The 14,030-nt window shown below is 42.0% G+C and overlaps 1 protein-coding gene across 1 annotated transcript; it reads right to left on the bottom strand.

Annotated features, from left to right (window-relative positions):
* Positions 1 to 10,473: 10,473 nt before the first annotated feature.
* Positions 10,474 to 13,424, bottom strand: LOC131582736 (cytochrome b-c1 complex subunit Rieske, mitochondrial). Its single transcript, XM_058846197.1, has 2 exons — positions 13,150 to 13,424; positions 10,474 to 11,244 (listed from the first exon to the last, which is right to left on the bottom strand). The coding sequence occupies exons 1-2, from the start codon at positions 13,358 to 13,360 to the stop codon at positions 10,634 to 10,636; spliced, it is 822 nt and encodes a 273-aa protein (XP_058702180.1). The 5' UTR covers positions 13,361 to 13,424; the 3' UTR covers positions 10,474 to 10,633.
* Positions 13,425 to 14,030: the final 606 nt, after the last annotated feature.

Genomic DNA, 14,030 nt, shown 5'->3' with positions numbered 1-14,030 from the left:
ATGGAGATAATTATCTTGGTGCTTTGAAATGTGATTAACTAATTATAGCCAGAAAAAACCCCTACAGGGAGCAGTGAAAATGCAGTGTGGAAGCAGCAGTGTGACCTCACGTGTGTGATTCATGTGATGGGGCAGGTCACATTTGTCCTGTAAAAATATACAACCTTTTCCTCTGATAGAAATTCCTATTTGCACACACATTCACCCCTCAGCACGAGAGTAACATGGGCAATGTTTACATTAAAGAACTGACTTCATTGCTTGTGTGGATGCAGGCACACAAACTACAGCTGGCACATCACTTAATGTAAAATCCAGGAGCTGTTTTGTCCCTGGACAATCACTGAACTTCCAGCAAGATCAGTGCGTTGATTCCAAAAAGGGGATTGCAGGAAGGCAACCCAGCAAGCTGTTTACTGATTTTTATTTTTTTTTTCCCAATTAATGGAAAAGACTGTTCTCTTAATTTAGTTTATTAATTAATTTGAAACGTGAGGACTAGTGGTGCTAAATAGATAATATTGTTCTACATGGCTGGAAATAGTTTTCAGAGTTTGGTTTCCTTTTAACTGAACCTAATGAATTGCTCCTCTCACTCCTGTTTTCTGACAGTGACATCCATAAGTAAATCCTATACCATGCTGGGCTTTGGTTTTGTGTTATTTTTTAAGCCTTTCCCAGTATTTGCCATAAAAGAGATTTAAACCAGAGATCATTTACCTCAGCTGAGGTGGCAGATGCAAAATTCCATGGAAAGAAGAGCTAACTAGCATGGATTCTTTAGTACTCTCATACTGAAGGCAGTTCCTGATCAGGGAGAGGAAGTCAGAAGTCTGGCTGTCATTATCCACTTACACAAAACTCAGAGATGTGTGACTTTCCATTTCAGCAAATGCTCTCACATTCTTGTTTTATGGAAAACAGTAAATGGGATTATGGCTTTTTAGTTAGTGTGTTATATGAAGCTCTGTCTTTTCCCAAATGATCTGACCATTCTAACTGTTTGTTATGGAATATTGGACAATAAATGGATTATTATTTGTGTTATTGACAGTTTAGCATTCCTTTTAGTCGAGCTTTTGAGTGGTGTGCTTTCTGTTACATTTCAGCTTATTATCTCAAAATTGCCCACTGCAAATGGTTTCATTCATAATTGAATGTTTTATTTTACCAGTATGGTTTATGTTTGGTGGGGGTTGTTTTTGTTGCTGCTGTTTTGGCTAAGGCTTTCTTTGGTTTACTTCATGTGTGTAATTTATTGACTGATAAATTTGGACATCACAATGTTGAATGTGGCTTCTAGGCCACGAGCAGCTTGGTTGGTTCTGTGTCCTATTTAAACTTATTCTTTCTGCATGTGAGGAAAATAGATGACATTTTAAAACTGTAGTTTATTTATTTGCATGTGGCAACACCATGAGAAAAGCAAACAGATTAATTAGGTAGAGATTGTTACCTAAGTTTCCTCTTTAATGTTACATGGTATTACTGAACTGAGACACGTGTGGAAACTGCTCCAGTTGTTATGACTCAGCTGATTATTTCAATCATAGAATCATACATTTCCATCAGAATGGTTTGGGTTGGAAGGAACCTTAAAGATTGTCCAGTTCCACCCCTTCCATGAGCAGGGATTTCCACTATCCCAGAGTGCTCCAAGCCCCATCCAACCTGGCCTTGGACACATCCCGGGCTGGGGCAGCCACAGATTCTCTGGGTACTCTGTTCTACTGCCCTCACAGGGAAGAATTTCTGTACTGTTTGCCTTTCTTTTTTTTTTTTTCCCTTATCAGTTATACAAATATGTAACTTTTAAAATGATATATAACTTATACAGTTATCCTTTTTCATTTAGTTTTACTTTTAATCAAATAAATGCAAAAATCTTGTACTGTAGAAAAGTTGTTGCTGCAGTAGTGGGGAATGCAATGCATGCTGTAAAAAGTGTAAAGCAAGAAGTTTTTACTTAAACACTAGGGAAAATCTGAATATTTTGGATAGAAGAGGGACTATCCAAATGACCCTAGCAACCCTAGTATTGAAGCATAGGAAAGGAGCTTAAGCAGCTCAAAAGCCAGCCTGGTATGATCCTGCCTTTGGGGACAGTTCCTCTAGGCTGGACAGAGTGCTCTTGAGAATGCAAAACTAATTTCAATCATCACACGCTCATTCAGCAATAGCCTTTCACCTTTTATTTTGTTCCACCCTGTGCCACTTGTAGCTTCTGACTGATCCCACAGTGACAACCTAAAATTTCCCATTAAAACCCTGCTGAAGTTTAGTGAAGAACACAAATTGCCAAATTGCCCATCCCCACGAGATTGCAGAACTGCAGGGAAATGTCTTTTTATTTTAACTACTGCCTGGACTTCCTTAGACAAGCTGATAAATAATGATCACATTTGATGGCTTTCCTATGATATTTAATATGATATAGAAAAATTTATTGTTCCAATTACCCAATTTTCAGGATGGGGGAGTTTTAGCCAGAACTGTGGCCTCCCTTGGTGGCTCCCCTCCATCCTGAAATCCACCCACTCATCCTCACATCAACCACCTTTAAAAATCACCTGCATAGCTACTGCTGGGTTCACCTTCTTGTGTTCCATATTATTGCTACCTATATTTTTATATTTTTTCCTAGTTTCTGTCCCGTATTTGCAAGCCATGAGGTGGTGATGATCCCAAAGCTGAGTGTGTTGGAAGGGTGTGAGAGTAAATGCACCAACCATGCATATAAACCACCATGAACCTAGAAAAAAGTACTGATCCCCTTAGCTGCATCCTCATCATTCATATTCTGTCTGTGAACGGAGGAGTATGTTGTGTTTCCAACCTACCTTTGTTATTTATTCTCTTCAGTAAGTCTAATATTTGCAGAAATGCTTGAATAGAGATAAATCTTTGCTAATTCCTTGGGATTTTATTGTAGCAGTGTTCATCATGATGAATTCTTTCAGTATTTAAGAAAATCAATTGTCAATTAGCTTTTATGGGGAATTATACATTGTGATTAGTCATCAGTTGGGCATTATGGTGTTATCTGACAACAGTTATTAAAATATACAGTAATTTGTTTTAATTATCTATCAAATAGCCAACACAAGTTTCAAAAATAGTATGAGCTTTGGAATTATAATTAGAGAATGCTTTATTGGGAATTGTTTTATTTTACAGTGTTACTATTCAGAATTAATTATTTTGTTTGAAGAAAATTTGTTATTTACAAGAAAAGGTAGCCTACCTGGTTTTTGATTTATTTTTGTAAATGCTTGAAAAATTACAACTGCATTAACAAGATTTAAATAACTAGATAATCATTCTAAGGTAAACAGGCTTGATTAAACAATGAATAGTTTTAAAAAAATATTTTTTGTTCAAAACAATGGACCGATTCTTACAAATCTGTATTACTGATGAAGTCTTGTTCCCCTTTGATTTGGAGGTTGGTGCTGCACTGCAGGATTGGTCCAAAGTTTCTTTAATCATTTCTGTAAGCAACATCTATAAAACATTAACCCAACTTAGTAAATTCTGTAATGAAATGGTGCATCCGTGTGTAACATTAGCAGCAAATGTTTTGAAGTAAATGAGAGCGTTATTTTCTTGCTGAAGAGCACAGTAGAAATGAATTGATGCAAACCCAAACAGGATCCTATGCTGCTGCTCCTCCTTAGCTGTTGAGTATATCCAGGACCATCCTTACTTTGCCTGAAGGTATTTATTGACCACAGCATTCATTACAGAACATCCAAGTACCAATAACCTAAAATATATGCCAGTTTTAAAAGTCTATATGTAAGTTTTAAACGCTTTTGCTTGTGAGGGATGTTCTTACTGGCCTTCTCCTGTCTCATTTGGAAGATGGAATATCTATTTGCTCTGGAACTGGCTTGGCTCTAAGGGAGTCATTATAGTGGCTATTTGAACCTCTAGATGCAGCATATCATGGAATTATTGTGGCTTCCATTCAGTGGAGTATCTTTAGTGTAGGAGGAGCATGTGAAATCAGTCTGCATAAACCTTGGCTCCATAAACATTTTTACACTGAAAGCTTTTCTGCAGTAATAATAATAACAGCATTACTGATAACTGCCACCCACTCTATAAAGGGTACTTCACCCAAAGAGCCCGAAATAAATCTGCAGCAATCTGATGCTTAACCATAGATATTGTAAAATGAAAGGCAGATTATTGGCACTGAGAAAGACAATTTCCAGTGGCACTGAGCTCCTTGCCAGAGCTGTGTGGGGTCATGACTGGCCCACCCTGTCTACATCATCAACCAGCAGCAAATACTGTTCGAGAGAGAAAAAGAAGCACACAAGACTAGAGTTGTCTTTCATCTGGATTTCCAGTGCCAATTTCCAGCATTCTTCTGCTCTGGGTTTGTCTTGAACCAGAGATTGAGCAGGAAGCTTTGAGTTCAAAATTCACAGATGGACCTTTCCTCCACGAAACTTCTGTTGCACTTGTATTTTTGTCTTCTCCACATTCTGAAGCAATGACAGCATGTGGAATCCACATTTCCTTTCTTTTGCTTTTTGTAGTTTGGTGATTTTTTCCTGCATACTTTTTATCCCTTTTTTGTCCTTTTATTTACTGTTAATTTGGGAGAAGATCTAAATGGCACATTGGGAAGACTTAGGGTAGCTGAGTGCTACTTCTAAATGTACTTCATCCTGAGACCAGAACATTCTCCTCTGCTCCCTTAAATGTCTTAAAAAGATCAGTGTTTTGAGCAATGTTAGGTTCCTGTGCAGTCACAGAGTTTTAAAATGTTTCCCCAGCATCTTCCCATCCACTTACTCTCCTTCTCTGTGAGGGAAGACTCATCCATTTACAATTTACAACCTAAGAAGAGGGGCTGGTGTTAAATACTGTGCTAGCAGAAGGTAGAGTCTGCTTCTAAGATAGGTCTGTAAGATTTCTGTCAATTACTTGTCTTGCTGTAATGTTCTTTTCAGATTTTTACTGCATGAAACAGGAGTTTAAAAGAATTTAAGTTCAGGTCAATCACCAATCAAATGTGCTGGTGCAAGTCTGTGACAAATCGACAGATTATACAAACTACTGTAACCCGTACAGAGGTGCCCTACGTATCCTTAATCTGCTTTAAAGTTACCTGTGCTGTTCTGCAAAGAATTGTATTCCAAGCATTGCCATTCCCCAGTCAGTGTCCTTCTGGTGGGGTTAAAAATGGCCATGGGGGAAAGGACAGGACTTAGAGCTGTGTCCTGACAGAAGCTGTGTCACACCTGAATTGCCTTCCACAGCTGAAAGGAAATCCAACTTCAAACCACCTGGGGGAACTCTACAAGTATAACCACTTGGTGGAATGAGTTGGATATATCAAAGATGAGAACATAACTGAAACAGAAGTAAATTCTGCCATACATCAAGTTTCTGTGGTTACTCTGAAGGACATTACTGGGGAGTCAGAGATCAGAGACGAGTGAGTGATGAGCTAATATTGCTCTAAATAAAATATGAAACAAGAATAACAAAGATGTATGTTCTCACAGACTTGGAAGAGTTTTATCAGAAACTACAATTAGTTGTCACAAACATCCCTAAGCCAAGACTTTGTTGTATCATTTAGACTTCAAAGCAGTGTGTCATTCAGAACACACACTGCAGTGCAACTGGGAGGCAGCTTAGAAGATAATGGGAATAGCACTTTGAGATCCTTAGATCAGAGTTAAATGAGTTGCTAAAGATAACTTTCATCAGGGACTTCAGTATTAATTGTTGTAATTGATGTCAAAATAGAAAGAAAAGATAAATGTATGTATTTCCAAAAGATGCACAGAAACAAGAATTGTTTTGTAACTAAGTTCAGAGAATGTAAGATAGAGACCAAATATGTACAGTGTTTAGATTTTTTTTTTTTTCCCTCTGGTACTGATAAAGTTAATTACAGAAGAAAGTGGGGAAACCTGTTCTGTATTGTCCAAACACATTTTAGCTAAAAAGCATTACCTTAAAGCCCAGTTGGGTAGAGAGAGAGTGAAAAAGGAACACACAAGAAGCTGACAAAAATGTTAATAGATTATATCTCACCTGGGAGAAACATACTGCTGATAAGATTACTGATGAATGAAAGACAGCTAAAAATCACAGAATGAGGCAATTTCTGCTGCCTCTCAGCTTTGTGGAAGGTAAATGGAAGGGAAAATGACTTTAACATCATGAACATGATGGGAAGAATGCAGTCACAGATTCAAGAGATTTTTGTTCATAGGTTGCTGAATCTTCTCTGCCCAAAGGTAGAGACTGTGCCTCTGACCATTCTGTGCTCAGTGGGGCTTTGGAAATTGGGAAATTGTAATTCATTACTGCTCATGGGGCATTTATTTTTGCCTCTAAAGATTGACACTTCACAGCACTGTTCAGTTTAGTATTTAAATGAGGCATTTTTAGTCTACCATTGCACCTGTAGGATGTTTTGCCTCCTCCTGTGTGTTGTGCTTCGATTGCAGCAGCTTCATTTCACACTGATTTGAGATATCTTTGAAGATATTTATGCTTCCTTTGTAGAAAAAATGCTGGATTAATTAAGACAAACACTGTTTCTAGGCTGATGTGCTCTGGACATCAGGGCTGCCTAATCCATAACCACAAGCTAGGCCTTGACTCTATGATTTTATTGCTGATCTTCCAGGTTTTTCTTTACCCACCCAAGGGAATCATCCCAGAGTGTTTCCTGGGGTTGTGAGTGCAGCTGACAGGCAGGGCTCAGAGTGTGGCTGCTCACAGTGCAGAGCCTGTGGAGTGCCCCTCCTGTCTGAGAGAAGCTGATGGATGTGATGCCTGCTGGCGTAAGTGGAAATATGTTTGCCTGGGAAATGAAATTAAGGAAAAAAAAGATGAGGAAAAATTTGGAAGACAAATAGTGGTGGACATGCAAACCGTTACTGACCTCAGTGGAACAGCCTAGGGATGGCAAGAAATTCAGGGTGGAAAAGCTGATGATTTATAGACTGCTTGTAAGAATGGCCCATATCTATTGCTGTGAATTAGAAGTAAGGACACCTAATCTGTCAAAATACAAAGCTGTCCTCAAAAACAAATGTTTCTGAAAAATGATTGGCATGAAGTGAGGAGAGAAAAATGATCACCAACTCTTCTGAGTGTCATTGTGATTAGGCCCAAAAATTATTGGATGAATTCCAGCCTTCCAAAAGCTGATACAGAAAACATTAAATAATAAACGATACATTTCATGTATCAATGTAATATGTAAATAGCAAATGATACATTATGAACAGTCTTATTTGCATGTACAATAAGCATATATAACCATATAAGTAAGTTTTTTCTTTTCTGTTACCATAATGCAAGAATTTCTCTATCAGATATACGATTTCAGATATGCCTTGGGAGAAAATACCAATGCTTTATTTTAGTTGGAAAAAACACAAATGTTTTGAAGCAGTTATTTATCTTCCCAGTCTGTATCAAGTACAGTGGCTAGGAGGGAGTTTTATTTTGTACTCTAAGTGGAAATTTTCTTCTGCTAATTCTTTGTTACTTAGAGGCAGAAAAGACACCCTCCTCCTGTCTCATGTTCCAAGCCCCTGTAAAAGTTGGGAAGAACCAAAAAACTTGTATTTCAAATGTGCTTTAATTCCAGAATTGCTCATTTTAAATTTCTAATGTCATAGGGGGAAAAGTGCATTTGGTAAGCAATGAAGTATATTATATTTTGATTATGCATAGCTAGAACAGGCAATGTCATAACTTATGTCTTGAGGTTATTAAAATGTTATAATGCTAAATACTTAATGAAGAAAATCTATCACAGATGTGACACAAAATGGTCACCAGTAGTGTTAGTACAATAAATGCCAACAGTTGTGTCTCTTTGAGCAAAGCAACTTGTGTTGTTTCTCTCAGTGCTGCAACATGTTAAACAGTACAAAGATAACTTGAATGAGTCAGACAAAAAGCTCAAATAGCTCAGTCACCTATCTCTGACTGAGACTATAAACTGACACTTAAAAAAGAATTCAGCATAACATATGCATTCAGTGATGTTTCCTTCAGATTTTTTTCTCTTGCAATTTTCTGATGAGAGCAAAGTTCTGTAATCAGTCATTTATTTCCTCCATTAGTTTGTTCAGTCCCTCAGCTTCTCCTATTCCTGTATCAAGAATTTGATTCATTTTAACATTATAATTTATCCCCACAGATTTTAATCTTTAAAATTAAATCTTAATCTTTAAAGTTATTTTAACATTTGGAGCATTGAAAGTGTTACACCACATCCATTATTGTTTTCATGGGTATCCCAAATCCTTTTTCTTCCACCCTAGTCATTATGTTGAATTCTTTTCTGTAGACCTGCTCCCTAGCTATTAATTTCTATCACAACACATGCTGGCTTTGTAGGGCATTATTTGTCCAGGTTATTTTTAACTCTAATCCTTTTTGCATCCAAGTTCCCAGGTGTACAGAGTTCAGCACCATCTACAGCTTTACAGAGCTCATTCTGTGCCAGCTGATGAACAGACATAGCGGGCAGTGCTGGGCTCACAGGCTCTCACTGAGCTCCTCACAGCACGACTCCTCGCTCCAACAGGGAACTGCTGCTACTCCATCCATCAGTTCTGCTTTGGGAACAGTTGTTCTCTACAATGCTCCAATTCATACCAGGTTCCTTAATAGACATCAGAATGTTCGGTGAGATGGTGAGAAAATCTGATTTGAAACTGTGGTAGCTACTGCTAATATCCCTGTTTCCAAGGCCTGTTATTCTATTATAGCAACAAATGTGATTGCATTGACTTGATTTGTTCCTGATAAATCCATGGAGACTATTACTTATCACCTTCCAGTATTCTTGCTGCTTACAAATAGGATTATAGCATTATGTATTTTAATAGGCACAAAATATAAATGAAGGCTTTAATAAATTGAAGCATCATTAATTTTGAAAATTTAATATTAATACAGCTATTTACCTAAGGGACTATGTTATGTATCACAACTTCTGTCCTTTTACCTTTTCTACACAAATTTTCTAAACACAGTGAGCCTTGTTGAAGTCCCCTTTTCCTCCTCTCATTGCAAACACTACCAACAAATGATGGCAATACATCCAGTGGGTGTGGGAATGAGCAAACTGCTCTGGCCGTGCCACTGCTACCAACCCTGGACTGAGGAGCACCTAAAGGCACTCAAAGGGCTGAGGCTGGAGATGGAAGTGGCTCCAAACCCATGTTTCTCTTGCTGACATTCACCTGAAGTTTATCAGTTTTGTCTGAATTCTCAGTTACTGCTGTTTTGCTGAGTTGCTGGATATGTGAAAAATAAAAAAACTCCCTCTAAAACACAAACACCTAAGGCTGGGAAATGTCAAACAGAGCTGCTGGTTGATATTTCTTACTTACTGCCCTTGTTTCTCATGCCACAGTCCCCTCTAGAACCATCCAGACTGGCCATCTCTGGGGATGCCAAGGCAGAAGTGGGCGTTAATGGAATGCTGCATTACAGATCCAAGTGCCCACTCTAAGCACCCACCCACCCCTGGCTTCTTGGCAGCCATGAAGGGCTCCTCTGGGTGGGCTTTATGGGATCCAAGTCAGAATCTGTGTCTTTATGCAGGATTGGCCTTTTAACTTCACCTGCCTGAGCCAGGGGCCTTGGCTGAACCACATACACCTTGTAAGTTCTCAATTTTGTTTTAATATGCCCTTTCTTTACTTGCTCCTTTGATTCAGCTACAGGAGCTTTGTGCTGTCTGGATCCATTTGAAGAGAGGAAGAAAGCAATTTTGTCTTTTCTTTCATGAGGCACAAAGGAAAATATACTTAGTTAATATCTGCATGCACATAGGATGTGAGTTTTTCACCAAACAGGCTGGACACAATGGTTTTCAATTTTTACTGACTGCTACTTGCATAGATTGTGACAGAGTCCCTGAAATGAATGACACCTCTACTGCAAAACTGGTGTCAGAACTCTCCCTCACTATATCCACAGAAGAGTATTCTCAGACCAGATTGTGGTCTCTGTTTAATTCTAGTACTCTCATTGTTTTACCAGTTTATTGTGAATAAGCTTTTATTTGCATCTTGAAAATTCTGTCAGACTTTTCTGTAGTTTCTGAGGATTTTAGTTTCTATTCTGCAACTGGGGGAGTTGTGCAGTGCAGGACAGAAGTTACTTTCAGACCAGTTGTAAAGAATGGGAAGGAAACACAAAGCACAGGATAATTGTGTCTTTTTGCTTTGTTCTAGAAACAGCAAACCTTGTTTCTCATTCTGTTCTGCATGCAATGAAGCAGCAGCTCTGTGCTGTACTGGCAGGACCAATGCTGGCTAGAAGATCTCTTTGTGGCTTTGTAGCTCAGTGTGTACCTCGAATCAGCAGCCCTTCAGGAGGGCTCTGTGTTCTGGGTCTGCATCTCCTTGGCTGGACACACTAGAAATCTGTACGCAAAGAAATACACGTTATTGTAAGTCAGAAACAAGTGCTCACTCCAAGTTTTTATTGAAATTGAACACAGTATTCAAGCATGGTTCTGCTTGAGAATCTAGATAGTTAATCTCTGTTTTTACAGTATGCCTCAGTTAACCCTTCTGGTGTACATTCCCAGGAACATGGAAGTGAGCAGGCACCTCGTTTCTCAGCCGACCACCACCGTGTCATCCCCAACAAACTGGTAAACTGGGACCTCGAGGTTTAAGGGAGCAGGGCCTTTCCTGATTCTGCCAGAGGCGTCATAGTGGGAGCCGTGGCAGGGGCAGTAGTAGCCACCAAAATCCCCGGAGTTGGCGATGGGGACACAGCCCAGGTGAGTGCACACACCCACCAGGATCACCCACTCGGGTTTCTTCACTCTGTCTAAGTCGTGCTGCGGATCCCTCAGCTGAGACAGATCAACTTCAGCCTCCTGACTAATTTCTGCCTGGGTTCTGTGACGCACAAAAAGGGGCTTCCCTCTCCACTTGAAAGCCATGTTCTTCCCTTCTGGAATGTCAGACAGCTTGATCTCAATCTTTGACAAGGCCAGCACATCAGCAGAGGCACTCAGGCTGGAAATAAACTGCGTGACAACATTCTTGGCAACGTAGGCAGTTGCTACACCTGTGGCTGCCGTCATCAGGTAGGAGAAGCCTTTCCTGGAATCACTGCTGCCTTGGGAAGATGCGTTGGCATCTTGCACATCCTCGCGGCGATAGGCAGAGAAGTCGGGGACCGCGACATCGTTGTGGACACAGCGCACGCTGGCAGGGGCTGCACGGAAAAGAACAGCAAATGACATCACTTGCAGGTAAAACACACGGTCATGCATTTGAAATTTTATGTCATTCCAAAGTTTGAGTAAGGTTCCATTAATTGTTTCAATTTTAAGCTGTATGAAAATGGCTTTCAGAGGGAATTTTTGGTACATTAACAGGTGATCTGTGAAACTGTTTTCCCCACTGTTTGAAAAAGAAACCTGATCAGGGTGCAGAAAATCTGTGGGAAGTTCTGGGTTTCTGGGAAAAAAAGTGAAGTGTTTTATAAGTAAATTTCAAGAAAAAACTCCAGTAGGATACCATGACTACCATGAAAAGACAGACCTCTTTTCCATTCAAATGTTTCCTTGTAAAGAGCTGCTAAGAAGAAATCTGGGGTAGTGAAGTTTACACATCTGCAGTGTAACACTTCTGTGCTTTTTTGTCTGAAGTAACTATGCCTGTAATAGTATTAAGTGTGTGGTTAAGCATTTTTAATATTAAAAATATCAGGCATCCTCTTTCATATTAAACTGTTGCTCTAGTTAAAAGCCACAGTAAATAATTTTAAACCTTCAGTCCCCAGGCTCACTTTTCAGCAGATTTAGGGATAAAGCTAACAGCTATCCAATTTTAAGTGGGATTCCCCCATCAAACCTGTGTGCTAAAGTAACAGGATATGAACGATAACTAAAAGGCCTCCCATGAGTTTCTCTGACAAAAGAAAGCTGCTTCCTCCACTGAAAATCTACAAGCCAAAGAAAAGAACATGGCAAGGACAGAACACATAGCTTGACAAAGCACAACCTGTTACTTGAAGAGTATTATTTAGTATTTGTATTTTCTTGTAGTTGGCACAAAGTTAGCAGATGTCTCAAAGTACTTAAGTTCTCAGGGCTTTATATGCCATATAGTGAGAATAATTACATTTATTTACAAGTAACTCAGCATTGGGAATGCAATTGCTATAGGATTTTGACTGCAAAGAAATTAAGCTGAAAAACAAAATTCTGAGACAGTGCTCCATACTAAGTTACTTCAGTATCAAGACTTAAAGCATTTAGTAACAAGTAATATGACTAACTTCAAAAAAATTTGCTATACTCAGTGAGAAGCATGTTTGATGTTAACTAAAATGTAGAGCATGGCTAAATGTCAGCGATGTCAGTTACAGATTTGTAGAGTTTTCACCTGAACAAACCCTTTACAGCTGAGGGTGAAGGAAACAGCTGTAATTGCTATAGAACATCTGCACTAGTGCTCTGTGTTCCATCAGTGCCAGCTGCCGAGCCGGGCAGCAGCTCTCGGGAGCTGCAAGCGCCAGCCACAGCCTCAGGCCAGAGGTCGGGCTCTAAGGAACAACTCGGGGTCACTCCCTGGCTGATGCCTTCCCGACCTAGGGGCACCACAGGGTAAAACACAAGCTGTGTTCTCACTGCACCCGTGTCCGCAGTTAAAGAGCTTCCCGAATGACAGCACTGAGCTGCATTTCCTCAGCGGTAAAACAGAGACGGCCTGAGCTGTGTCCCCCCGCGGAGCCGGGGTGCAGAACCGCCCGGAGCCAGGGCTGTGCTCCGGGCTGACCCTGCCCGGGCCGAGCTCAGCCGCTGCGGTCCCTGCAGCCCGCCCCGCTCTGCGAGAGCCATTGAAAGCCAGCTGCCATTCAAGTGCCCTTCAACGCGCCCTGGAGCTGTAAATGCGTGCGAATTGCGACGGTGACAACAGAATCAAACATTTAAAACCCCGAACGGCCCACCCGGCTGCTCTCCTTCCCGGCTCTGCTCCCCCGGGAGCCGGACCCGGTTCTCCCGGCCGGGCCGGGCCGGGCGGTGCCCAGGAGCGCTGGCAGGGCCCTCGCTGAGCCCGCGGCCGTGGCAGCCCCGGCCGCCCCCGCCCGCCCCTCCGCGCCCCCGGCCCGCACCGTTCAGGCTGGCGCTGGCGACGAGCCCCCCGCGGGCGGCGCGGCCGCTCAGGGACTCCCGGCAGAGCAGAGGCCCCTTCGGGTCCAGCGGCACCTTGCGGTCCCGGTGCGCGACGGCCGGGGCGAGCGGGCGGAGCGGGCCGGGCACGGCGTGGGCGGCGGCGGACACGAAGGGCGCGAAGGGCCCGGCGCGGGCGGCCACGGACAGCATGGCGGCGGCGGCGTCCCCCCGGCGACCTTCCCCGCCGGCGCGCGCCCCGACACGTCACGGCGCCGCGGGCTCGCGCTGCGGTGACGTCACGCGCCGGCGCGCGGGGGTGACGCAGTGGCGGAATCATTGCCCTGAGGAGAGCGTGGGGATGCTGGGCAGCGGCTCCTTTGCCTTGCATTTTCCCTTTCTCTCTCTTTTTCTTTCCTTTTTTTCCCCCTTCCCCACCCTCCTTTTCCATTCCCTTTCGGCCTGTTCTCTGTTTGCGCAGGTGTTGCTGGCGGTGTTCCCGGATCACCCTCCGCAGGGGCAGGCCTGTGCTGTGGGCCCGTCCCGGGTCCCTGCGGTGATCCCCGCGGCAGCTGCAGTCACAGTGGGACATCTCGGGGAAGGTTTTGGGACACACGAGCGCTCCTGTGCCTCCCCTGCCGGACACGGATCCTTTCAAACACAGCAGCGTGACCCCAAGACACCGTGGAGAGCTTAGCGTGTTTTTACTTGCTGTTCTCAGGATGTGATTTTGAGCTGTGGAATAACAATACTTGGAAGAGAATTGTATCACTTCTAGGATACTACATGTCCTTTATCATTCTACTTGTGCAGTGCATGATTTTTTGCCCCTTTTTCTTTCTTTTATCTTAGCTTACTCATTTCAGATTTTTTTGTCTTTGGT

The sequence above is a fragment of the Poecile atricapillus genome, chromosome 10 (genome assembly GCF_030490865.1).
Source record: "Poecile atricapillus isolate bPoeAtr1 chromosome 10, bPoeAtr1.hap1, whole genome shotgun sequence".
Taxonomy (NCBI): domain Eukaryota; kingdom Metazoa; phylum Chordata; class Aves; order Passeriformes; family Paridae; genus Poecile; species Poecile atricapillus.
This window is presented reverse-complemented; position numbering and strand designations above follow the sequence as displayed.